This window comes from Thamnophis sirtalis, unplaced genomic scaffold (genome assembly GCF_051295495.1).
Source record: "Thamnophis sirtalis isolate CommonGarterSnake01/CBP01778 unplaced genomic scaffold, rThaSir2_p1.2 scaffold_4, whole genome shotgun sequence".
Lineage (NCBI taxonomy): Eukaryota > Metazoa > Chordata > Lepidosauria > Squamata > Natricidae > Thamnophis > Thamnophis sirtalis.
Genome location: NW_028261384.1, coordinates 59,497,034 through 59,524,768, shown reverse-complemented (window position 1 = coordinate 59,524,768; position 27,735 = coordinate 59,497,034). Strand labels below are relative to the sequence as shown.

The 27,735-nt window shown below is 42.4% G+C and overlaps 2 protein-coding genes across 2 annotated transcripts; one reads left to right on the top strand and one right to left on the bottom strand.

Annotated features, from left to right (window-relative positions):
- Positions 1 to 466: 466 nt before the first annotated feature.
- On the bottom strand, positions 467 to 8,482 carry LOC148045869 (uncharacterized). Its single transcript, XM_087712152.1, has 2 exons — positions 8,440 to 8,482; positions 467 to 1,227 (listed from the first exon to the last, which is right to left on the bottom strand). Exons 1-2 carry the CDS (start codon positions 8,480 to 8,482, stop codon positions 467 to 469), a joined length of 804 nt encoding a protein of 267 aa, XP_087568278.1.
- A 3,354-nt stretch (positions 8,483 to 11,836) lies between these two features.
- Positions 11,837 to 27,386, top strand: EIF1B (eukaryotic translation initiation factor 1B). The gene is made up of 3 exons (XM_087712151.1): positions 11,837 to 12,019; positions 25,947 to 26,048; positions 27,342 to 27,386. The coding sequence occupies exons 1-3, from the start codon at positions 11,837 to 11,839 to the stop codon at positions 27,384 to 27,386; spliced, it is 330 nt and encodes a 109-aa protein (XP_087568277.1).
- Positions 27,387 to 27,735: the final 349 nt, after the last annotated feature.

The following is a 27,735-nucleotide window of genomic DNA, read 5'->3' as shown; positions in this document are numbered from 1 at the left end:
TTCCTTGAGAGTCTGCTTCAATTAATTTGGCTTTCATGTCCTTTCTTAAGTAAATAACTATGCCATTTTTCTTCTCACGGGCAGAAGCCAAAAAGTGTTGTCCGAGTCTTGTATTGATCAGATATTTCTGGTCAGTTGATCTAATATGAGGCTCTTGCAGGCAAATTATGTCATTTTTAAATTGTTTCAAATAATGATTTATTTTCTTCCTTTTCTGTGGGGAGTTTAAACCATTAACATTCCAGGTTAAGAACTTAGTTATCATCTTTAGCTCCCTGAAGCTTTTTAAGAGCCATCTGAAAATCCTGTAGTTTGGCTTTCAACCTGGCTCCTCCCACTGCTTCTGAGCTAAAACCTGTGAATTCTTGGATGGTAACGTGTGTTTGTTGCAAAGCTTGTTGCTTTTTTAACTCTTGTTCCATTTGCCTAGTAATCACGCAGGTTTGTCTTTGCTCCTTCGCTCCTTCTAATTCTGAGAGAGGAAGTTGATCCAGCCTTGATGATCCTTGGGTATCTTGCTGTCTGTCCTGTCCTTCTTGTTCTCTTTCTTTGGGTCCTGGAGGGGGGGATGTCCAGCCTTCAGTATATTATTATAAAAATCTTGAGCCTTCCATACTGAGTTAAGACGATATCTTTGTCCCTGGTAAGTAACTGCTAACCCGGCTGGGGCCTCCCATCTGAACTGAAGCTGACGATTTTTGAGCTGCTCGACTAAGATGCCATAGTCTTTCCTCGATCTCAACATTTTGGGTGGTATTTCATTCAAAACAGTCACCTCCTGACCCCCAATTTGAAGCTTAGTTTTGTAAGACTCTTGCAATATCGAGTTCCTCATATCTCTCATAGCAAAATACACCATAATGTCTCTTGGGAGTTGCTTTTGCCTGGCGAGCCAGGAATTAACACGGTATATCTTATCAATCTGCCAATCGAAAATCCCTCCTGACTGTCCCATCAATTCATCAAAAGCTTCTGAGAAAATCTGCTTCAAATTTTCTTGGTTTTTCTCTTTGGGGCCTCTTATTCTTAAGGCAAATTCCATCTGTCTATACTGCAACATTATAATCTCATTTTCTGCATCACCAGCTTTTTGTTGGACCACATCCATTTTCGTTACCAGGTTAATATTGGAATCATTAAGATCTTCCAATTTATCTTCAATTCCTGATATATAGCCGGATAGGCATTTAAAAGCCACTAAAATATCATCTCTAATTTGTTGCGAATCTGGACCAAATTCATAACTTCTGACAGTTCCTTATGGGCAGCAGATATCTTTTCCTGTATTTTAATTTCCATCGCAGCTGCATGATTTTTTAAGGCCTCGGCTAAGGCAACACTTAGTTCTTTTTGCAGTATTTCTCGAGTCAAAGGTTCCCCTGTGGGAGTAGGAGGGGGATGGGGGGGAGTAGTGACTGTAATTTAGATCCCAGAGCAGGTGAATTACCAGCACTTTTAGAGGTGTCTATTTTTTTGCTGCTTAGAGGCCACTTCTCATTTAATCTTCTCCACCCAATTACTAAATCCAGGCAAGACACTTGTCCAGCAATTACTGTTTAGTTTAGTAATAAATCACTACTGAATTAATGATCTTTAAATGTTCTGAGCTCCATGAAAATCTGTAACATCAGAGCCTGACCCCACCTACAAAGCTGTTCGGCGCCATTTTCTTTGTGTTTCTGACAAGTAGTTTATCAGAAGGAATTTTTTTTAAAAAAATGGAGTTAAAGTCTGTGATACATACAATTAGAAGTTCTCCAGTAGCAGTCTGCCCGTGTTGGAATCAGTAATAAATCAATCCTTGAGCTGAGGGTGGATGTATGCCTTCATTCTGCAAAAAGGCAGAAAAAGTCCTTGATGTGGATAATTCACTGGGTCACAGGGTGGCTCACACCTTCCATCCCCAGATTTATGTTCTGGGGTGTGTGTGTTGAATGAAGCACTACCCAGACACAGCTTCCTCACCTCTTTTCCTATGCCCGGAGAAGAGGTAATCAAACTGTCAAACAGTTGATGGATACTGTTTAGACAGCTTAACGCAGCCAAGGATCCGGAGCTGTTAAAAAAAAACAACTCCTCTCAGACCACGCCCAAACCAGAAGTCAAAACCTTGGTGCATCTTATACTCTGGTGCATCTTATACTCCAAAAAATATGGTATACATTATTCTTGGCTACTTAAAAGAAGATATGATAGCACTGGGCCTCTTCAGATCAAGCATTTATTTTAAAAAGCTTCTTCATTTTGTTAAGTTGTCTAGAACAATAATAAAGCAGTCTTTAAAAAATAAGTCTATAATTTGAACATTCTATAGGCATTTATAGTGATTGACTTACCTCCTTGCAGCAAACAGCCTGTTTCAGTTTAGCCTTATTTGCACAAGAAAAAAATCTGCCTCTACCTCCCAGCAATTTGCCTCCTTGCAGCAAACAACAAACAGCTTGTTTCAGTTTCAATTTCAGCATGGGCCTCCTGATGATCGGCTGTTTCAGGCTGCAGGATTGCCATAGCCTATTGTCTCCTCCTTAAGCCCTGTTTTCAGCCTCCGCAAGCCCCATTTTCTGCCCGTTCTGGGTTGTGGGGATCAGAATGGGCGGAAAATATAGCATACAATGGCCAAAAATGGGACATGGAGCCTGAAAATGGGGCATGTGGAAGCAACAATAGGCAATGGCAATTCCTGCAGCCTGAAAAGCTGATGGTTGGGAGGCCGATCCAGCCCATAATCACCTGCTTGTGCTAACCAGACTGTTCTGAAGCTGAAACTGGTTGTTTGCTGCAAGGAAGCAAATTGCTGGGATGCAGAGGCCAAAGGGTGGGGGGCACTGGGTGGGCGGGGCTACATTTGGTGTATAAGACACACCCAAATTTTTCTTGACTTCTTATTAGAATATTCATGACTGGGAGAGACATGGTAACAAGGTCAACCAATGAATAGGCATAGCAACAGATCAGCCAATAGGAACTGAAACAAATTGGAGCCTGGGCATGGTTTAGCCCTGCAACTCTGAGTGGTGTGCTGAGAATTGAAACTGAAACCTGTCTGTGCTGAGAACTATTCTGTCACTAACTCACTTAGTGATGGTGTCAGCATTCAGGGAGGAGAAGATAAAAAAGATATGAAGCAAGAGAGGGTAGAAGTACGGGAGCAGTCAATTACACACAGATCAGAGTGATGGAACAAGGGGATTCCACCCTAGTAAAGGTAAAGTGTGTAATGTATGGTATGAGCCAAGAAACTATCAGGAATTTTTGGCATTACCTAAAATAGAACAAGTAAAGTGGAAAGAAGCCATGGACAAGGAAATGAAATCCATGGGTGAACATAATGTGTTCACTTCTATGGCTTTGCCACAGGGTAGCAAAGCTGTAGGATGCAAGTGGGTATAGAAGAAGAAAGTACTACCTAATAATGAGATACAATATAAAGCAAGGTGACTGGCACAAGGTTTTTCACAGCTGAAAAATATGTACTATGATGAGGTATTCACGCCTACAGTAAAGAGTGAAAGCATAAGGCCGGCATTAGCGTTTACAGCAGCACATGGCCATAAAATTTGGCATTTTGACATAACCATTGTATTCCTTAATGCTGAGTTAGAGGAAGAAATGTACATGGTTCAAGCATTGCTAATAAGTTGGAGAAGAAATTTGAATTAAAGAATTTGGGAGAAATACAAAATTATGTTGGTGTGGAGATACAAAAAGCTGAGAAAGGTGGTTATGTTCTCAGTCAAAGAAGAAAAATTGAACAGTTTTGGAGAGATATAACGTGAAAGATTGTAATACTGCTCCAACACCTATGAATACAGATTTTCATAACAGTTTGGGTGAGGATGAAAGTGAAGCTGTGATGAAGAGATATATCAGTCAGCAATAGGGAGCATGTTATATCTGTCACAGTGGTCCAGACCAGACATAACTTGTGCAGTAAGTGTTTTGAGTCACTTTACTGCTGCACCAACACAATTGCATTGGATGGGTGTAAAAAGGATTCACAAGTATTTGAACAGAACTGTGAATTTGGGTCTTCAAATATAGGTCTCTGAAGAATTAAAATTGAAATGCTATGTTGATAGTGAGTATGCAAATGATGTAAAAGCCAGAAAGTCCAGTTCTGGAATTGTGGTATTGTTTGGGGGGCTTTAAATGGTTGGAAGTCCAGGAAACAAACAAGTGTGGCCATTTCTACTGCAGAGGCAGAATTTATCACTTTGTCTGAACTCTGTTATGTATGTACAGCTGGTATGTACAGCTGTTACAGGGTTTAAATGTAAAGGTAAATGAAGCTGTAATGCTGTATGAAGATAATGCTTCCTGCATTAAAATGGCAACAGGGTAATAGTGAAATAAAATGGTGACAGAGTAAAGAATAAAAGCAAGCATGTGGACATTAAATGTTGTAACGTCAGGAAAGCCATAAAATGTAAATTGATTAGCTTGCTTCACTGTTCTTCAGAGGACAGTTTGGCAGACATAATGACCAAGCCATTGGGTGGAGTGCACCATGGGAAGAATATTAAATTAATTGAATTTATGTGTCTTCCAATCATGAAGGGAGGAGTGTTAGAATATTCATGACTGGGTGAGACATGGTAAAAAGATCAGCCAATGAATAGGCATAGCAACAGATCATCCAATGGGAGCTGAAACAGATTGGAGCCTCGGCATGGTTTAGCCCTGCAGCTCTGTGCTGTGCTGAGAATTGAAACTGAAACCTGTCTGTGCTGAGAGCTACTCTATCTGCTCTGAACTCTGAATAAAACTAACTGTTCTTTCCTGCTTGTGTTCTGCTTGTAAAGTCTACCACATTGAAAGAATCTACTATTGGTATTGTACATTTATTTATCTGTTATTATGTATATAAAGAAGTTAATGAATCCAACTGAATCAGTTATCTGTGTGTGCTTTCTAGATTTTATTTTTCTGCAACCAACTCTGACACTTCAGCCAGAAATATTTGCTTGCTTATGAATGGAGCCTTCTAGATAGTTGGCTTCTTTTAATAAGCTTGTAATTTCCTTAAGTGCCTGCATCCTTCTGCAGTTAGCTTATTACAATGTTTTTCTTTAGGTGTCTGGCTGGAATGTGGAATGATTTTATTTTATTTTATTATATTATATTTATATGCTGCCCTTTCCCCCCGAAGGGGACTCAGGGCGGCTCACAATGGACTTCAGGCAGTTTATTTAATAAAGTCTTGATCTTTTTTGGCTTTTTTTGGCTTTTCCTTATTGCTAATATTTCTAAGGCTTTTTTATGGTTAATATTTTATTTGGGATAATGGAGTGAAGTTGATTTATTCTAAAGTTTCTGTTGGAAGGAATGTTCGGTCTGTTCCCAGCTGGGAGTCACCACCGATGCTAAAAGAGAAAAACAGGAAGGACAAGACGCAACTCAGATATTCCCGGGTCTGCAGCACACCGTACATGCATTGGTTTTCCCTCTTATACAGTTTTTTTTCTTTGAGGCTTTTGTGTAAGTTTCTGATTTACAAAGATTTATTTATTCTGGATGATTGCTCTGATCTTGATTCTGATTCTGTTTAGTCCAGTATCTTGTCCTTGGGGTTAATCCTGTAATGAAGGGGAGGAAGGGTGTTTCCTGTGCGGGTGCTTGTGAGCAGGTGTCAGCATTATGTAAATGGTTATGATGTTTATCTTGTCTTAGATTAGATTCTATGTTATTTCTAGTGGTCATTGCCAGATTCTTTCCTGTACTTTTGTTACTTTTAATCCTCTATACGATGTTTGCTTTTGTGATTAAATGTAACCCCTTTTGGCTACATGTATGGTTTTCTCCTGACTATAGTTCTTGCCCATATGTGTTTATTAATTTCTAGGATATGCTTTTTTGTTATGTCTTTCTGGAACCTTACTACATTTCAATGAGTCATTTAACAATCATAGCAAAATGGTGATAAAATTAGGCATGGCTTGTTTAACAACTGCCTTGTTTAGCAACCAAAATTCTGGCTTTAATCATGGTCGCAGCTCGAGGATTACCTTTGTATACTCTGCAAACACTTCTGCTCCCCTTTGACATTCATTTTATGCTGCTTTTGGTTGCATTTTTAGATATGAAAAAAATAATTTTGCTTTAGCCACGACTGAATAAACCACATTTTTATTCAACATGTAAAACTACAAATAATATTCAAAGTGATGCTAAACCTAAATCAAACAAGCAGAATATAGTTTCCGAGTAATAGGTGATTGTACTTCAAAAATCTATTCTATTACGCTTTCGGGAGTTGTAGTTCTTTGTCCAAAGTTGGCTTTGAATTTCTTTACCAGGACATCATTTCCCAGGGTTCCATGGGAAACCTATTACCATAACATGCCCTACCTAGGGAAAATGAGAGTTGAAATACGCATCGGCCATTTTGTGAGCGAGCGTCGCTGTTGCTGTTGCAGACGCTGCCGCCACCGCATTCCCTACCACCCACCCCTAGCCGGGTCTTCTCTGCCCTCCAGGTATCACTATTTGTTTGCATTTTTCCTTACTTTTCCCCCACTGCTGAACTTGAGAAAATCCCGGGCAAACCCAGCCGTGGTCTTTTCCCCCCGAGCAGTGCCCAGCCACAGAAGTGCATGTCCACTATCCAGAACCTCCAATCCTTTGGTAAGAAACGGGGCACCCTTTGTCCATTGCCTCAGTGACAGATTCGTATTGGGACCAGCTGTGGTTTTTCTTAGCAGAAAGCCCAAACCGTGAACAATTATTCACAGTTTGGGTTTTCCTCCTCTTCGTTTCTTTCTCCCCCTTTCCTATTTTCCAGCCCTTTCTCGCTTCCTGTCTGATGTCACAGTGGGCTGCTGTTAGATTGGCGTCCCGCGTAGCATGATTAGGACCTCCTTTTTCCTGGTGGTGATCCTTATAGTGATGCATCCCAGAATTTTGTTTGCCATTACAGCTGCCTGTTCGCTCATTTTGCATAATCTGCTCTGAATATATCTAAATCCTTTTCTTCTGTATTCTGTTGAACACAGTATCCCCAATACCAGACTCTGCCAGAGGATTCTTTTTCTCCAAGTGAATCATGCTTTTATAATGAGAAACATTGAATTGTAGTTCCCACACTTTTACCTATTTCCCAGCAATGCCAAATCATTTTCCATCTTACAAATACCCTGCCCCCCCAACATCATTCTTATTACACACATTTGTGTCATCAGCAAAAAAGACAACTCTTACCTAACAATCCTTCTGCTTTATCACTTACAAACACATTGAACAAGCCAAGACCTAGGACTGAGCCTTGTGGTACAATCAAATCTAAGCAGAGAAACAGTTTCCAAGCAGCCAATTAATTGCCACATCTCAGGAAATTTCCAATATCCAACTTACTTCTGATTTCAAATATTACACAGATTATAAATACTGCAAAGCAATTTTCACTTCTGAACTATTCTTGTATTTAAGAAGCATCACTGGGATATGAGCAGAACTTTTGCAAAAAAAAAAATCTAATACCTTGGAATTAAATCATGGAGTACCGCCTTGTTTTCGCGGATTAAGAGTTGTGTTTTTAACTAGTGTGCTGAGTGTATGATGATACGATTGTGAGAGAGAATGCACCCACTTTTTAATTTAATTAATTTAATTAATTTTATATCACTGTATTGTATTTTTAACCATTATTATGGGGTGTGTCTGAGTAGAATGTTTGCTTAGTGAATATGATAAGACTGGGGGTGCGACCTGGAGCCCCCTCCACTGAGTGCAAAAGCAGAAGTGGATGGGGGCCCGGATCCGCCCCCCCCCCCATCCTAGAGTGAAAGATGTATGTGGCCTGCCGGGAAGAATGGGGGCCATAGGAGAGGGGGGGTCGACGGGGAGGGGGGAGGGTCGGAGCATTTCGGTTACGACCGGGAGGGGCAGATATGACGGGAGCTGTAGGGCTAGCCATTACCGGGAAGAAGGACTCGCTACATTACAGCGATTCCTTGTTCCAGCCCCTCAGGCTCACCTCAAGGACCTGGTGGCAGAAGACATCAGGGCCCTGGTCTCAGGTTGCTGCTGCTAAATGCCAGGTCTGTTGTGAACAAGGCCCCACTCATCCAGGACTTAATATTAGACGGGGTGCAGACCTGGCATGTATAACTGAAACCTGGCTGGGCCAAGAGGGAGGAGTCCCCCTCTCAGAAATGTGCCCAGATGGGTTCCAGGTGCTCCATCAACCACGACACCAGAAAAAGGGGTGGGGGAGTAGCAGTTGTCGTCCAAAAGTCGTTAGTTCCTCGCAGGATCCCTGCCCCAGAGATTGTGGGGTGTGAGTCTCTCCTCTTGAAGTTGGACCTGTGGGTTCAAGTGGGCTTGTTCTTGACGTACCTACCTCCCAGCTGCGTCACGACAGCCCTGCCTGTGCTGCTAGAGGCAGTAGCCGGGTTGGCGTGGAGTTCCCCAGGCTAATGGTGCTGGGGGACTTTAACCTACCATCTCTTGGCGAACACTTGGATGGGGAGTTCATGGCCTCCATGACAACCATGGACTTGACCCAAGTAGTTCAGGGCCCAACTCATAGAGTGGGACACACACTCGACCTTGTATTTCTCTTGGGGCAGTGGAGACGTGATCTGGAATTAAGGGGAATAGAGACCTTGCCCTTGTCATGGTCAGATCACTCCTTGCTGAGGCTTGACTTCAGGACACTACTCCCCCATTGCAGGGAGGTGAAACCGATTAGGTGGTTCTGCCCCAGGCGCCTGATGGACCTGATGGGATTTCAGAGGGAGCTTGGAGAAATACCTGACTCCCTTGCCCGCAATCCGACTGAATCCTTAGTTGCTGCCTGGAATGCTGTGGCGAATGAGGCACTGGATTGGATTGCGCCTTTGAGGCCTCTCCGTGGCAGTGGATCCAGGAGGGCACCTTGGTTTACTGAGGAACTCCAGGAGATGAAGCGCCAAAAGAGATGCCTAGAGTGATGTTGGAGGACTAGTAACTCTGAATCTGACCGAACACTATTAAGAGCCTTTATTAGGACTTACTTAGTGGCGATACGGGTGGCAAAATGCACACATTTTTCCGCTCTTATTGCGTCTGCGGAATCCCACCCAGCCGCCCTGTTTAGGGTGACCCACTCCCTCCTGAAAGGTGAGGAGGTGGGGGAACCCCTGCAGGGAAGAGCTGAGGAATTTGTTCAGTTTCTGTCGGATAAAATCACTCAGTTTCGGACAGACCTTGACTCTGCTTGGGCAATACCAGTCAAGATGCCGAGGGCAAGCCTTACTCAGATTTCCTGGGATGAGTTCGAATTTGTCACTCCTGAGGAAGTGGACAAGGCCATGGAAGCGATGAGCACCTCCACCTGTTTACTGGACCCGTGCCCCTCCTGGCTGGTTTCGACCAGCAGGGAGGTGACATGAGGCTGGCTCCAGGTGATTACCAATGCATCTTTGCAGGAGGGGTCTTTCCCGCAACCATTAAAGGAAGCGGTGGTGAGACCCCTCCTCAAGAAGCCTTCCCTGGATCCAGCCATCCTGAAAAACTACCGTCCTGTCTCGAACCTTCCTTTTTGGGGGAAGGTTGTTGAGAAGGTGGTGGCGCTTCAACTCCGATGGACCTTGAATGAAGTGGATTATCTGGATTCCTTTCAGTCTGGTTTCAGGCCTGGGTACAGCATGGAAACTGCTTTGGTTGCAATGATAGATGATCTCTGGCAGGCTAGGGATAGAGGGCATTCCTCTATCCTGGTGTTTCTTGATCTCTCAGCGGCTTTCGATACCATTGACCATGGTATCCTTCTGCGACGTCTGGAGGAGGTGGGAGTGAGAGGCACCGTTTTGCTGTGGTTCTCCTCTTACCTCTCCGACAGGTCGCAGTCGGTGTTGGTCGGGGGGCAGAGGTCGACCCCTAGGCCCCTCAAATATGAGGTCCCGCAGGGTTCGGTCTTGTCCCCTCTCCTATTTAACATCTACATGAAACCGCTGGGTGAGATCATACGACAGCACGGGATAAAGTACCATCAATATGCAGATGATACACAACTGTAGCTATCTGCCCTGTGCCAACTCAGTGTAGCGGCGGACATGATGTACCAATGCCTGGAAGCTGTCAGGATCTGGATGGGGGTAAACAAACTCGTACTCAATCCCGATAAGACTGAGTGTCTTTGGATGTTGCCCGGAAGGACAGCCCAGACAGTCCGTCCTTTATCCTGGGGGGCAAAAACTTACACCCCTTAGAGAGAGCCTACAACTTGGGGGTCTTTCTGGACTGGACTGACACTGGAACACCACCTGTCGGCTGTGACCAGGGGGGCCTTTGCCCAGGTTCTCCTGGTGCACCAATTGCGGCCCTATTTGGACTGGGAAGCACTTCAAATGGTCACTCACACCCTTGTCACCTCAAGTCTGGATTATTGCAATGCGCTTTACATGTGGCTACCCTTGAAAAGCGTTCGGAGACTACAGCTGGTCCAGAATGCAGCTGTGCAAGCAATATTGGGTGTACCAAGGTACACCCATGTTACACCTGTCCTCCACGAGCTGCACTGGTTACCGATTGGTCTCCGGACCCAATTCAAGGTGTTGGTTATTACCTTTAAAGCCCTACATGGCTTAGGACCAGCGTACCTGCGAGACCGCCTACTGCCACATACCTCCCAACGGCCGATAAGATCCCACAGATTGGGCTTCCTTCGGATGCCGTCAGCCAGACAGTGTCGGCTGGCGGGCCCCCAGAGGAGAGCCTTCTCTGTGGCTGCTCCGACCCTTTGGAATCAGCTACCCCCAGAGGTCCGGACCTTACCCACTCTCATGGCCTTCAGGAAAGCTGTTAAAAACTGGCTGTTCCAGCAGGCCTGGGGCTGTTGACCTTATTGTTAAGGTCCAGCCCCGATTAGAATGAATGCATTTTGTGAATTTTAAACAATTCTTTTTATTTTTCTTTTCGTTTTTCTCCTTTCTTTGTAAGCCGCCTGGAGTCCTTTGGGATTGGACGGCCTATACATTAATAATAATAATAATAATAATAATAATAATAATAATAATAATAATAATAATAATAAGAACACTGGGTGCTATTCCAAAAGCACTGGAATTACATTTAAAACAGTTAAAAATTGACAAAATCACCATCAGTCAAATGCAAAAAGCCGCACTGCTTGGATCTGCACGCATATTACAAAAATATGTCCTAGGCCCCTGGGTGGGGCCCGACTAGTAACCAATGCCAAATCCGGCGAAACAACTGGCCGCTGTGATACAATTGTATAACAATAATAATAATAATAATAATAATAATAATAATAATAATAATAATAATAATAATAATATCAGAATCATAGACATCACAATACCAGGTGATAGCAGGGTCGCTGAGAAGGAACATGAAAAAATTGCAAAATACCAGGACTTAAAAATTGAAATTCAACGACTATGGCACAAACCAGCAGTGGTAATTCCAGTGGTAATTGGCACACTGGGTGCTATTCCAAAAGCACTGAAATTACATTTAAAACAGTTAAAAATTGACAAAATCACCATCAGTCAAATGTAAAAAGCCACATTGCTTGGATCTGCATGCATATTACGAAAATACGTTATGACGTCCTAGGCCCCTGGGTGGGGCCCAACTAGTAACCAATGCCAAATCCGGCGAAACAACTGGCTGCTGTGATACAATTGTATAATAATAATAATAACAACAACAACAACAACCATATATACAACAAATCTGGACTACTACTTTTCTAAAGAATTCAAACTCCATCAAAATTCATATTGAGGCACAATTAGATATCCATTTAGATAGAAAATGGTATAGAGAATTTTAGGATACCGACAATATATTTAGAAAATATAGTCAATGAAAAATTCATTTTCATTACATGAATTTTCCCTTTCCAGACCACTTTGCTGATGCAACTAAGGGTGACGACTTACTCCTGGCAGGGACTGAAGACTATATCCATATAAGGATTCAGCAACGGAACGGCAGAAAAACATTAACAACTGTTCAGGGAATTGCTGATGACTATGACAAAAAGAAACTTGTGAAAGTATTCAAAAAGGTAAACTTGGTGTTTCTTGGCTTTGAAATCTTTGAGCTAAGAATGTCCAAACTGAATACACATACATTTATAAGTGTTTGTCTGACAGGGAGCCATTGAGAGAGGCCTTTCTTCCCCCTACTCCCATGCCCATCATCCCTGCCCACTCTCTTCCTCCTCCCATGCACTCCTCTTTTGCGCCCTGTCTACAATCCTGGCACTTTGCTCCAAATCCATCAGGTGCTTCCCTATTGGTCCACTAAAAGGCAAATGTCATGGCTGGCTTTCCAGAGGAAGGAACTGCTACAAAAACAATTGCTGCTCCAAGACGCCACACTCATTCTCATTAATGGGCCAGGCTTTCCAGAGTTATGCTGGAACACAGACACACACATCAGGGGTGTCCTCCCGTCCAGTATTTGTTTCCAAAGGGTAAATCATCTGTACCAAGTTTCGTTGAATTTGCTCAAGGTGGTCCAGAGTTATGCTGGAACTCACTCACATACATACATACATACATACATACATACATACATACATACATACATACATACATACATACATACATACAGCATTATATCTATCTTATCTTTTATCTATATCTATCTATCTATCTATCTATCTATCTATCTATCTATCTATCTATATCTAATATAATAATTATATATTAATTATTATAATTAAATAATACATACATACATACAATATAAAAAAGATTTTTAAAGTGCTATGATAGTTCTGAAATTGTGTTATGCCAATATAATTTTTGTTAATTACAGCTAGTAAAAACCTGCTAATTTTTTAAAGAAACAATTTGCTTCCATATTGATTTTTGAAAACTCTCTTGAGCAAAAATGGTGATAAAATTGATTTCGTTGAGTCTCTTAAAACTGCCACATTTGGAAATGATTAAGATCCCTAACTCTTATGCTTAGATATATTGCAAAAGACAATGGTGCTTCTACTCAAGTCACTCCACAAGAGTACCCGGCAATCTGCTACTACAAGCTGAGACAATAATCTTGTGCAGAACTCCTTAAATTATGAGATCAAAGTTTTGGTTATTATTGATTAAATTATTATTATTATGTGGTTAATCTTTGGTGAGATTCACAGCCTTTGGGGCTGGTTGGTAGCTCAACAGCTCGAGTCCTGACCAAGGACCTAGGAGCTGTTAAGGTAATGTCAGAGGATATAAGCTGTTCCAAGTAGGGCAGCTTTTTGTAGAATCCGAATGTTCAAGTCCGATAAATTTAAAATTTCCAAATAGTGAGGTAGCCCTTTGGGTATTGCTCCAAGGGCTCCAATTACAATCGGGACAACACACAATTTCTTTTTCCACAGTTGCTCAACTTCAATTTGCAAGTCCCAGTACTTTGTGATTTTTTCTTGCTGTTTATCTTCAATTCGTGCATCTCCAGGTATTGCAATGTCAATGAAGCATACTTTTTTCTTTTCAACTATTGTTATGTCAGGTGTGTTGTGGGCCAAGTGCCTGTCAGTCTGAATTCTGAAGTCCCACAAGATCTTGACTTTCTCATTCTCTAAAACCTTCTGAACCTGATGTTCCCAGTGGTTTTTGCTGTACTCAAATCCAAACTTTTGGCACAATTTCCAGTGAATGATCTTAGCAACACGGTCATGGCGTTGTAGGTAGTCAGTTTGTGAAATTTTGCTGCACCCACTGATCAAGTGGTCGACTGTCTCGTCTTTCTCATTACAGAGGCGACATTTGCTGTTGGTGGTAAGGTGTGGAATTTTTACCTTCATGTAGTTTGTGGCTAAGGCTTGTCCTTGAGCTGCCAAAATAAAGCCTTCTGTTTCTTTTTTCAGTGCTCCTGATCTTAACCAGTTCTAAGTTAGCTTTTGGTCAGCTTTGCCTTCAATACTTTTCAATTATTGGCTATGCATAGCTTTGTTTTTCCAATTTTCAGCTCGCTTCTCAATTCTTTCTTAAATTCAGCTTTTGACTTAGTTGTCTTTAAAATGCCTCCTTTATTTACTTCCTTAATCATTGGTTCTTCATTTTTCTGGATGTAATAATTCAAGCTGTGTTTTTCTTCTTCCACAGTCTGTTTTACTTGTAGGAGTCCTCGACCACCCTCTGCTCTTGGTAGATATAATCGGTCAACATCACTTTTAGGGTTCAAAGCGTGATTCATTGTCATAAGCTTCCTTGCTTTTCTGTCCAAATTGTCCAACTCCATCTGGGTCCAGTCAATTATTCCTGTAGAGTATCGAATTACAGGTATAGCCCAGGTATATATGGCTTTTATGATGTTTCCTCCACTCAATTTGGACTTTAATATCTTGTGAATTCATCAAATGTACTTGGCTGAAGTTAATTCCTTGACTTTATTATGCATTAAGTTAGAAGCCTCTAAAATTCCCAAGTACTTGTAGCCTTCTTCTGGTTTTACTACCTTTATTATTTCTTCATTCTCAAGTTCTATTCCATCATCTTCTATGACCTTGCCTGCTTTTGTTGCCATTGTTGCACATTTGTCAATTCCAAAGTGCATACCTATGTCTTGGCTAAATTCTTTTGTGCTTTCAATTAATAAATTTAGTTCAGCTTTTGTTTTACCAAACAGCTTCAAACCATCCATGTACACCAAGTGTGAAATTTTCAGCCCTTTCTTTGCAAGTTCGTATCCATAGTTCATCTTCTTCAAAATGATTGTCAGTGGTAGCATTGAGAATATAAAAAGTAGGAGTGAAAGGGAATCACCCTGGAAAATGCCTTGTTTAATTTCAACTTCACCCAGTACTTCTTCATTAGCTATAAGCTTTGTTTTCCAGAGGTTCATTGAAGTTTCCATGAATTTTTGTATGTTGCTGCTGATGCCAAAGATTTTCAGGCATTTCTTGATACAGCTATGGGGAACTGAATCAAATACTTTCTTATAATCTATCCAAGCCATGAACAGGTTGGTTCATCTTTTCTTTGAATTCTTTAGGATTAGTTTGTCAATTAACAGCTGGTCCTTTGTTCCTCTTGAATTTTTGCAGCATCCTTTCTGTTCTACAGGAAACAAGTTATTTCTTTCCAAGTATCCATAAATTTGGTTTGCAATGATACCAGTAAGGAGCTTGTATGTTGTTGGCAAACAGGTGATTGGCCTATAGTTTCCAGTGTCCTTTCCTTTTTCTTTATCTTTTTGGATCAAAAATGTCCTTCCAGTTGTCATCCATTCATCATTTTCAGGTGTTTTAAAGATCTGGTTCATTTGGGCTGTCAAATTTTTGTGCACACTTGTAAACACCTTTAACCAGAAGCCATGTAACTTATCTGGTCCAGGTGCACTCCAGTTCTTCACTTTTCTTCACTGTCTTTGTACCATTTCTTTTCTTATCTTCACATCTTTCATTTTATGCACTTTAATAGAATCCTCAATCTGTTTGATCCATTTTGCATTTCTATTGTGCTTTTTGTTGTTTTCCCACAAATTCTTCCAGAATTTCAGAGCTTTCTCTTTATCAGGCTTTTCATTTGTTGTTACTCCATCTCCACTTTCTAAACTCTTATAAAACTGGTGCTGATTTGCTCTGAACTGTGAGTTTTCCTTGAATTGAGTTACTCAGTTTTCATCTCTTTTAATCTTTTCAGCAACGGCAACAACCCTCTGCTTCAGCTCTTCAATTACTATCACAATCTCTTTATTCTCCAAATCCTATCTTGCTTTCTGGCTGCTTTTGACCTGCTTGTTTTTTAGCTGACCTTGCCTTAGGTTCTTTAAGTTGCTCAAGTCTCCATGAAACTTTTTGATCTTCAATTCCAACCGAATTTTCCACTTAGGCTTCCTCTTCTTGCCTCTTTGGTTCTTTTGTATTTTCAAACCCAATTCTTCGGTGGCTATGAAGGCTGCTGCATACATCAGCTGGTTTGTTTCAGTTAATGTAATGGTTTGAATGGTTTGCACAGCCTCATTGACCTTTTTTAGTACCTTTCTCAATTCTTTCTGGTTCACTTGGTTCAGCTTTGCCAAATGTGTTCTTTTGGCATCTTCCATTTGATGCTTTATTTTCTCAGCTAATTGAGCAATATCTGTTGGTGTTTGTTCTTCAGTGCTTCCTTGTTCTTTATCTTCATCCATTTCAACATCCTCTTCCTCCCTTTCTTCCTCAGTTTGCTTTTGAGTCTGCAAATCATTCTTGATGTTACTCTTCTTATTGGTATACTCAGACCATTAGTTGCTTTCTCTTCGATTCCTATTAATTCTGCTGTAGTGAAAAATTTGTGGCTTAGAATTACACATCGTTGGTCCATTAGCCTTTGTTCACTGATATCACAGTCCGTGTGGTTCACCTTCCAAATCTGATACATTCATTTTTGAAATCCACGTTTTGCTGGCTCAGACTGATAGTAAGCTTTGATAATAGAGATGTTTTCTTCCTTAGTCCAGATTTTTCGCTTTTTTGCTGTAGCTCATTTTGCGCAGAATGCCCAGGAGCCATAGCATCCAATGGAACACTCATTAATCCATTATTATAGTAAGCTTTATAGTAAGCTTTCATAATAGAGATGTTTTATTCCCTACTCCAGATTTTTCGCCTTTTCACTTTTTCTTCCAGTAACTTGTCAGTTCCATTCCCTGGTTACCTAGCTGAGCCTTGTAGCTCATTTTGCACAGAATGCTCAGGAACCATAGCATTCAATGGAACCATTGTTAATGTGGGCGACTGTTTAGCCAGCATAAATTTCTTTTTCTTTTTTTTTGTATTCGCCATATTTGAATGGGTTGTGGAGCAAATTTTGTCTGGCCCTTCACCTAAGACCTGTCTGATATGGTTGTACCTGTTTAGCATATCCCTTAGGATCATTAGAACGTGCAAGCCCCTCCACCAAGACAGGGTAAAGCTCCTTGGAGGCGTATTATTATTATTCGCAACAACAGAATTGTATCACAGTGGCCAGTTGTTTCGCCGGATTTGGCATTGATTACTAGTCGGGCCCCACCCAGGGGCCTAGGACGTCGTAATGTATTTTTGTAATATGCGTACAGGTCCAAGCAGCGCAGATTTTTGCATTTGACTGATGGTGATTTTGTCAATTTTTAACTGTTTTAAATGTAATTCCAGTGCTTTTGGAATAGCACTCAGTGTGCCAATTACCACTGGAATTACCACTGCTGGTTTGTGCCATAATCGTTGAATTTCTATTTTTAAGTCCTGGTATTTTGCAATTTTTTTCATATTCCTTCTCGGCAACCCTGCTATCACCTGGTATTGCGATGTCTATGATTGTAACCTTATTTTTCTCAACCAGTGTGATGTCTGGTGTATTATGCGCCAGTATTTTGTCCATTTGTATGCGAAAATCCCACAAGATCTTGACCATCTGATTTTCGGTGAGTTTTTCAGGCTTATGTTCCCACCAGTTTGTTGCTGTTTTAATATTATAATTTTTGCACAAATTCCAATGGATCATTTATGCTACTGAATTGTGCCACAATTTATAATCAGTCTGTGCGATTTCTTTTACAGCAGCTGAGTATGTGGTCAATAATTTCATCAATTTCTTTGCAAAGTCTGCATTTGGCATCATCAGAGGATTTTTCGATTTTGGCCTTAATGGCATTTGTGTGGATAGCTTGTTCTTGTGCAGCCAGGATTAGTGACTCTGTTTCTTTCTTTAATGTACCTGCTGTTAACCATAACCAAGTTTGTTCACTGTCCACTTTATCTTTTATTTTTTCTAGAAATTGGCGATGCAATGCTTTTTTCTGCCAACTCTCCATTCTTGATTTTATCATATCTTTTCTGTATTCTTCTTTCGTCTGTTGGACCTTCAATAGATTTTTGTTCTTTACTTTGATTAATAGATGTTCTTGACTTTCTTTTAAATAATCAGCCAGTGCATGTTTTTCTTCTTCAACTATTTGCTTCACTTGTAATAATCCTCTGCCACCTGATTTTTGGGGCAGGTACAGTCTATCAGTATTACCACGTAGATGTAAACTGTAGTGCATTGTCATTAGTTTCCTGGTTTTTCAGTCCAAAATATCCAAATCAGCTTGTGTCCAGTTAACTATACCAGCTGTGTATCTTATAACTGGTATTGCCCAGGTATTTATGGCCTTCATTGTATTTCCACCATTCAATTTAGATTTTAAAATTTTCCTAACTCTGTTGGTGTACTCTCCCCTGACAATAGTTTTTACTTCTCCATGCTTGATGTTATCCAACTGCAGAATGCCTAAATATTTGTAGGCTTCATTTTTGTTGCATCTAATTAGTTGGCCATTGGGCATTTCAAATCCCTCACATGTAGTGATTTTGCCCCTTTTTATGGTTACAGTGGCACATTTTTCCATGCCAAACTGCATTGAAATATCGGTGCTGAATACTCGGACTGTGTTTGTCAGTGATTGGATTTCTATTTCTGACTTTCCATAGAGTTTCAAATCATCCATATATAATAAATGAGAATTTTTTTCAGCTTCTTTGGCTGTTTGGTAGCCTAATTTCATTTTTTTAAAGATTACTCATAGTGGGATCATTGCAATGATGAAGAGAAGAGGTGAAAGTGAATCACCCTGGAAAATTCCTCACTTGATATTAACCATTCCGTAGTTCTCATTCCCGACTGCCAACTCAGTTCTCTGATGTTTCATTGCCTTTTCAGTAAAGGATGTAATATTTTTGCTAATGCCAGTTGTTTCTAAGCATTTTATGATCCAACTATGTGGCAATGAGTCGAATGCCTTTTTGTAATCAATCCAGACCATATTCAAGTTCATTTTTCTGTTCTTACAATTTTCTAATATCATTTTATCAATTAGGAGCTGATCTTTTGTGCCCCTGCTCCTTTTTTTGTTGCCTTTTTGCTCTACTGGCAAGATGTCATTTGTTTCCAAATAATCCATCATGTTATCTGCAATAATGCCTGTGAGTAATTTGAAGGTTGTTGGCAAGCATGTTATTGGTCTGTAGTTTTCAGGTATTGTTCCTTTAGTTGCAGTCTTCTGAATCAAGGATGTCTTTCCAGTTGTCAACCATTCATCAATTTGACCATTTTGTAAAATTTCATTTAGTTGCCTGGCCAATATTACATGAAAACTGGTAAGATATTTGAGCCAGAAACCATGCAATTGGTCATTTCCAGGTGATGTCACTGACGCATGCGCTGGAAGATGGCTGCCGAGTTTTCTCGCTCCGGCTCGGGTTGCTGAAACTTGCGTGGGAGAAGGTGGAATCCTGGTCCAGGAACCTGATTCCGTGCGCGAAAGGAGTAAGAACTCCCCAGGATACCCGGGCCAGCAGCGGACTGAGGAGACTTGCCTCCCCAGAGCTGCTAGGCTCGGAAGACGCGGACGATGCGGGGCGACTAAAAAAAAGCGCTGGGACTGGGCGGAGGCAGAGGCTGCCGGCACTTTAGATGCGGCTGGGGGAAGTTGCCGATACTGGCGTGGCCTACTTGTGCGACCTGGAGACGCTGCTACCGGGAGGAGTTCGGAGTTGAGCTAGGAAGAACTTGGACAGTCCCAGGTGGCCTTCGGTGGTGCCTAACGCCCTTCCCCCCTCTTGCACGAACGGTAGCTTGACTGCTGGCGCTGTTGGACGCCTCCCCCCCGCACACAGGTGACGGTTTTGGAGTTTGTCGGCGTTGTCGGGCGCCCCCCCCCCTCACACAGACCACAGCCTCTCAGCGTGTCACAAGCTGGGACGACGGTGGCAGCCGCTTCAGACAACTTGCAGCTTGAATTGGTGTGAGTGAGTGGGGGTGGCGCTAGCGGATGGCGAGCATTTTTTCTCGATCTGTGAGAGACTAAGATTAAGATCTGGGCTTATATTAGACCAGCACCCCATTAAAGAGGGAGTGGTTGAACTTTTTACATCTATTCGTCTGAGTCTGGTGGCTGGTTTCCGGCCACCTTAATCCTCTAGCTTCTTCCCCCCCTTCTTTTTGGTGCACCCCCCCTCTCTGCTCGCTGTTGCAGGTGGCATATGGACGATGGCGGCATCTCTTAAGACCTTTTGGAACTTACAACACCCTCTGACTACGCCCACTCGGTTGCCCGGCTTGCGGGAACCTTTGGGGACCATTTCGGACTACCATCACCATCCTGCCATCAGATGGAAAAACTATAAGAGGGGACCTTGGACCTTTAGACTTTGGACTTACACTGCTATACCCCCGTATCCCACGGCTGGTGCACAGCTACCTGAACTTCATTTTTAACGACTGCGTAATCTCTCTCTTTTCCTTTCTTTTTCTCTCTTCTCTTTTTCTTTCTTTTGTATGGGATATGCATGAGATATGCGTGTGATTGAGTGAATGATCCCACTTTTACTACCCATTATTGTTGTATCTTTTTTGTGTTTTAATTACTACGTGGGGACTGTTTGAGTGTACGGATGAGTGTGTTTGATTCGGAGGGCCTGCCGGGGAACGCGGGAGCCATAGGGGTGGTTGAGGGAACCACGGACACGGGAGTGGGCCGGGGCATTACGGTCGTAACAGGGAGGGGCAGATATGGCGGGGACTTTAGGGCTGGCCATTACCAGGGAAGGAGGGCTCGCTACGTCATAGAGATCCCTCCTTCCGGCCTTATGAGTCCCACTCCAAGGCCAGATGACACGAGTAATCAGGACCCTGGTCTCAGGCTGTTGTCGCTAAATGCCAGGTCTGTAGTTCATAAGGCTCCCCTCATCCGGGACTTAATTTTAGACGAGAGGGCAGACCTGGCATGTATTACTGAAACCTGGCTGGGCCCGGAGGAGTCCCCCTCGTAGGGATGTGCCCAGAAGGTTTTCAGGTGCTTCATCAGCCGAGAGCCCAGAGAAGGGGTGGAGGTGTGGCTATTGTTATCCGAGAGTCTCTAGTACCTCGTAGGATCCCTGCTCCGGAGCTTGTCGGGTGTGAGTCCCTGCTGGTGAAGTTGGACCTCAAGGGTCAAGTGGGTTTGCTGTTAACATACCTGCCTCCCAACAGCGTTGCAGCAGCCCTCCCCTCGCTCCTCGAGTCGGTAGCCGAGCTGGCAATTGAGTTCCCCAGGCTTATGGTTCTGGGGGATTTCAATTTGCCTTCGCTCGGTGAACACTCTGATGGAGCGCAGGAGTTCATGGCTTCCATGACAGCCATGGGCTTGACCCAGGTAATTCGGGGCCCAACCCATTCAGCGGGTCACACGCTCGACCTCGTATTCCTCTCGGAGCAGTGGACTTGTGATCTTGGTCTGAGGGGTAATGAGATCATACCCCTGTCGTGGTCAGACCATTGCCTACTGAGGCTTGACTTTCGGAGGCCAAACCTCCGCTGTAGGGAGGAGGAACCGACCAGATGGTTCCGCCCCAGGCGACTTATGGATCCCTTGAGGTTCCAGACGGAGCTTGGGGCTATTCCTGATACTCTTGCCCACAGTCCGGTGGAGACCCTGGTTGCTGCCTGGAACTCGGCAGCGACTGGGTCTCTTGATCGGATTGCGCCACTACGGCCACTCCGAGGCTGTGGATCCAGGAGACCCCCTTGGTTCACCGAGGAACTCCGGGAGAGGAAGCGCCGGAAGAGACACCTAGAGCACTCGTGGAGATCCAACAAATCCGAATCGAGCCGAGCACTTTTAACATCGTGCATCAAGGATTACATCAGGGCAATTAGGACGGCAAAAAGATCTTATATTGCCACCTTGATTGCCTCCGCCGAGTCCCGCCCAGCCGCCCTGTTTAGGATAACCCATTCCCTCCTAAATAGGAGGGATACAGGGGACCCCTTGCAGGGTAGGGCTGAAGAGTACGTCCAGTTCTTGGCGGACAAAGTTGCTCGGTTTCGATCGGAGTTGGACTCCGATTCTGCAGATCCAGCCGAGGCACAAGGGGATAATCTGGTAGACCATCGCTGGGTTGAGTTTCAGGATGTTGCCCCTGGGAACGTGGACAAGGCCATGAGAGCTGTGAGTGCCTCCACATGTGTACTGGACCCGTGCCCCTCCTGGCTGGTGGTCAATAGCAGCGAGGTGACATGGGGCTGGATCCAGGCGGTTGTTACTGCCTCCCTTCGGGAGGGGGTCTTTCCCCCCACACTCAAAGCGGCGGTGGTGAGACCCCTCCTGAAGAAACCATCTCTGGATCCAGCCGTTCTTAAAAATTACCGTCCAGTCTCCAACCTCCCCTTTGTGGGGAAGGTTGTTGAGAAGGTGGTGGCCTTTCAGCTCCAGCGGGCCTTGGAGGAAGCCAGCTATCTTGACCCATTCCAGTCCGGCTTCAGACCTGGCTGCAGCACAAAAACCGCTTTGGTCGCATTGACCGATGACCTCTGGAGAGCCAGGGATCGAGGCCACGCCTCCATCCTGGTTCTCCTTGACCTCTCAGCGGCTTTCGATACCATCGACCATGGTATCCTTCTGCGACGACTGCGAGAGGTGGGGGTGGGAGGCACTGTTTTGCAGTGGTTCTCCTCTTACCTCTTGGACAGGACGCAGTCGGTGTTAGTTGGGGGGCAGAGATCGAACCCTAGGCCCCTAACATATGGGGTGCCGCAGGGTTCGGTCCTGTCTCCCCTACTTTTCAACATCTACATGAAACCGCTGGGCGAGATCATTCGGCGGCACGGGATAAAATACCACCAGTATGCGGACGATACCCAGCTGTATCTGTCCACCCCGTGCCAACTCAATGAAGCGGTGGACGTGATGAACCAGGGACTTGAAGCTGTTAGGGACTGGATGAGGGCTAACAAACTTGTGCTCAACCCGGATAAGACCGAGTGGCTGTTGTGTTTCCCTCCCGCCAACTTGGCAAATATTCCATCTCTCAGGCTGGGGGGTCAAACATTATACCCCTCAGACAGGGTCCGCAACTTGGGAGTCCTCCTGGACCCACAGCTGACTTTCGAACACCATTTGTCAGCTGTGACCAGGGGGGCATTTGCCCAGGTTCGCCTGGTGCACCAGTTGCGCCCCTACCTGAACCGGGAGGCTCTCACAACAGTCACTCAGGCCCTTGTGACCTCTAGGCTGGAGTACTGCAATGTGTTCTACATGGGGCTGCCCTTGAGGAGTATTCGGCGACTTCAGCTAGTCCAGAACGCAGCCGCGCGAGCGATCATGGGTGCACCTCACTTCACCCACCTAACACCTATCCTCCGCGAGCTGCACTGGCTACCTGTTGATCTCCGGATGTGCTTCAAGGTGCTACTTGCCACCTATAAAGCCCTTCATGGTAGTGGATCTGGGTACTTGAGAAACCGCCTACTGCCGATCACCTCCACACGACCCATTAGATCTCATCGTTTAGGCCTCCTCCGAGTTCCATCCGGTGGCCAATGCCGACTGGCCACCATGCGGAGGAGAGCCTTCTCGGTGGTAGCCCCGACCCAATGGAACGATCTCCCCGTGGAGCTTCGTACCCTCACCACCCTCCAGACCTTCCGCACAGCCCTTAGAATCTGGCTATCCCATCAGGCCTGGGGCTAAAGATTGTAACCCGCCCGAATGGTATGAATGTTGCGTTTTAATCATGTACTGTCTTATATGTAAAAGTCTGTCCCCCCCCCCTTCCTTTTGATTGTGAGCCGCCCTGAGTCCCCCCAGGGAAAAGGGTGGCATACAAATAAATTTTAAATGAAAAAATGAAATGAAAAAATGTCCAATTCTTTACTTTTTTTACTCAATTTTTCACCATCTCTGTTGTTATTTCTAATACTTGCATTTGCTTGTTGCCAATGCTTTTCTCAAAGTTATGTATCCACTTTGCTTCTTTATTGTAGTCCTTTGGATTTTCCCACAGTTCTTTCCAGAATTCAACTGTGGCCTGCTTTTCTGGTTTTTCACTTTTGGTGTCACCATTCCCATTAAGACTTTGATAAAAACACCGCTGGTCTGATCAAAATTGCTTTTTGTTTATATTGGATGATTCGTGCCTCATATCTTTCAATTTTTCTAGCTGTTGCTGTTATCTGCTGTTTTACAATCTCTACAGCTTCATTGATGTTTCTTGTATCCAATCTATATCTTCTGATTAGCTGATGTATGATTTTGTTGTTTTTAAGCCATTGCTCATGCATGTTCTTTAAGTTGCTAGCATCTGCCCTTAATTTTTTGACTTTTTGTTCTAATCGGATTTTCCACTTTGGCTTTGATACTTTTTCCATTGTGTGACTAGGTGCTTTGATTTTAATGCCTAGTTCTTTAGTGACTATTACAGCTGCACTGTACATTAACTGATTCGTTTCCAAGATGGATCCCATTTTGATTGTTGAAAGCACTGCATTAACCATTTTCATAATAGGGGCCAAAATTTTCTTAGGCACAGTTTTTAGTGATGGTAAATGTTGCCTTTCCTCATTAGACAGAAAATGCTCCATGATCTTGTCCTTCAATTCTTTTTGTTTTTGAGTTAGTTCATCAGTTGGTTCAATGATATCTGGTTTTGGTGGTAGTGTTGTTATTTCTTCTCCGACATCTTCTTCTGGGAATTCTACTACAGTATCTTATATTTAGTTGTGTCTTGAGTATTGGTTGTTTCCGCTTGTGATGTTATTTTTTTATTTTTGCAAATTGTCTGAATTTCCTCAAGTTCAACTTCACTAAACACTTTATTCCGTATAATAAATCGCCTTTGATCTGCTAGTCGTTGTTCACTAACATTTGAATCTGGATATTGTTGTTTCCATAATTCATACATTCACTTTAAATAGCCTCTTTTTTCTGGCTCTGAGTTGTAATAACAGGCCATTATGGCACGATTTTCATCTGCACTATATTTTTGTCATTTTGTTGGCTGGTTCACTTGTAGGCCACTTGTCGACGGATGCCCAGGGACCTCAACATCTGCCGCGGCCCTTGTTAACCTGCGTGATGACCGATGGAGTATAGAATTTTTATTCGTTCCTTTCACCATGTTATATGGGTTTGCAGTTTTTTTTAAAATTGGGTCAGGTTGCCAACCTGATCCCAACCCTCCTCCTTTCTCATCCGGGCTTGGGACCAGCAACGGCGGAGTTATTGTTGTTGTTGTTGTTGTTGTTGTTTGTGGTTAATCTTTGGTGAGATTCACAGCCTTTGGGGCTGGTTGGTAGCTCAACAGCTTGAGTCCTAACCAAGGATATTGGAACTGTTAAGGTAATGTCGGAGGATATAAGCTGTTCCAAGTAGGGTGGTTTTTTTTGTAGGATCCGAATGTTCAAATCTGATAAATTTAAAATTTCCAAATAGCGAGGTAGCCATTTAGGTATTGCTCCAAGATCTCCAATTACAATCGGGACAACACACAATTTCTTTTTCCACTGTCGCTCAACTTCAATTTGCAAGTCCTGGTATTTTGTGATTTTTTTCTTGCTATTTATCTTCAATTTGTGTATCTCCAGGTGTTGCAATGTCAATGAACCATACCTTTTTCTTTTCAACTATTGTTATGTCAGGTATGTTGTGGGCCAAGTGCCTGTCAGTCTGAATTATTATTATTGTTGTTGTTATTGTGTTGTTGTTTTTATTATTTTATTAAGTTTTAAAATGCAATATCTATACTTGGTTTTATTTTGTTAAATATAACTCATTTGCACTTTAATCTGGTTCAGGCCTCCCATATTAAAAGTTCTGGCAGTCACTGCTCACCTGTATCCCTTTGGTCATGTGACCGTATTTTGGACACTTGAGAATCATCCTACATTTACATCTATTTGCAGCATGTTATGCTCTTGTCACTGCAGTTTATTGCAGTGTTTGTTTTTGCTGAAAACTGCAAAAAAAGTCCCCATAATGAAGTTTAGCTAATGACTGAGGTGTTTGCTCAATTAACATTTACTTTATAGGTGCCACATTCACTTAATAATCACTACAAAAAACTCATAATATTGGGTGTAGTCAAATGATGACCTGTTTAATCATTAAAATCATAATTACAGATTCAATTATAGTTGTAAGTTAAAGATTACCTATAGTGGAAATAACATCAAGTACCTGAAAAATAATTAGTTGCCACTGAATATAGCAATGTTTTTCTGCAGAAATTTGCTTGTAATGGTTCTGTGATTGAACATCCTGAATACAGGGAAGTTATCCAGTTACAGGGTGACCAGGGGAAGAACATTTGCCAGTTCCTTTTAGAGGTGAGTGATGAGATGTTACGACTCTTTCAATTCATACAGCTGACTGAAATATTAAAATGCACATAGCTCATTTAAGTTAAACAAATATTTGAAAATTGTTTTTGACACTGAACATGATAACAAAATAGAATTTTAGACAACTTCATTGTCTTCTCTAAATTGATAAAGAGCTGAATCATGAGGCTAAATGGAAGAGTGAATCAGAATCAGAATTCAGCTGAATGGAACCTTGGAGCCAAGGTGGCGCAGTGGTTAAATGCAGCACTGCAGGCTACTGCTAGATCAGCAGGTCAGCGGTTCAAATCTCACCGGCTCAGGGTTGACTCAGCCTTCCATCCTTCCGAGGTGGGTAAAATGAGGACCCAGATTGTTGGGGGCAATATGCTGACTCTCTGTAAACCGCTTAGAGAGGCCTGAAAGGCCTATGAAGCGGTATATAAGTCTACTGCTATTGCTATTGCTATTGCTATTGCTATTGCTATTGCTATTGCTATTGCTATTGCTATTGCTATTCTAGTCCAGTCCCCTGCTCAAGCAGGAGATCCTATACCATTTCAGACAAGTGACTATCCAATCTCCTCTTAAAAACCTCCAGTGATGAATGTCTATGGAGATGGTGAGGAATGGAAGGATTTATACTGTTTGCAGACAGCTGGTAATTTGTATTCTTTTAGCAAGTCTACTATTTCCTTGACTTTTTTTCTTGTTATTAATATATTGAAACATGTATTATCTTTGACTTTTGTTGCAAGGCTGTTCCTTCTGAGCCTTTGCTTTCCTGACTTTGTCTTTGCAAGTTAGGGCTATCTGCTGATATTCTGCTTTAACTATGTCTCTCTTTCCATTTTTTGTACTTATCCTTTTTATCTTTCAGCTTATTGGAGAGATCTTAATGCAACTATGCTGGATTTTACTTGGATTTTTTCTTTTTCTTTTTTAGTGATACTGTGTTGGACTGGGCTTTTATGATCATTTTTTTTACTGTTTCCCATGCTTCTTGAATTGTTTTCCCCTTTAGGATTTTAGTGTAACAACTTGCCTCTAACATTTGCTTTTCTAAATGTCACAGTTGATACCGTACATTTGACAAGTTAAAATTTTATTGTGAGAAATTTTAAGAAAGCATTTGAGGGTTCTCTAGCTTGACTTGTAAATAGAAAATTGCTATTACATGTAATTATGTACTAATCTCAGCTGTTCATCATTGTACATAATTAATATGTGGATTTATTTTATGTGACATTTCTAGTTCTAATTCCCAAGGGCTTATTGATGTTTGTATATTTTCTGCAGGTTGGCATTGTTAAGGAAGAACAACTGAAAGTTCACGGCTTCTGAAATGTGTGTACGTACCTGAAGAACTCTAATTTTGTTTTACCAAGTGGGGTACTCTGTGAAATATGATTCTTTATAGTAAATGGACTTTCCATTCAAGCTTTGATTTGCTTTTGAATGATTACAGAAAAGGTATGAGTTGTAGATTAGAAACACATAAGAAAACTGCAGTAAGATGGTAACAAGAAATGCTTAAGAATTTTAATTCAACATTTCAAAAGGAAATGTTTACTGCTGATTGTTCAGTGTATTATTTTTCATCTGATTTAAATATATTAAAATGATTAAAACATTACATTAGCCATCGGACCCAATGGAATAGCGCTAATGCAATGTTTGCCGATTGGAACAT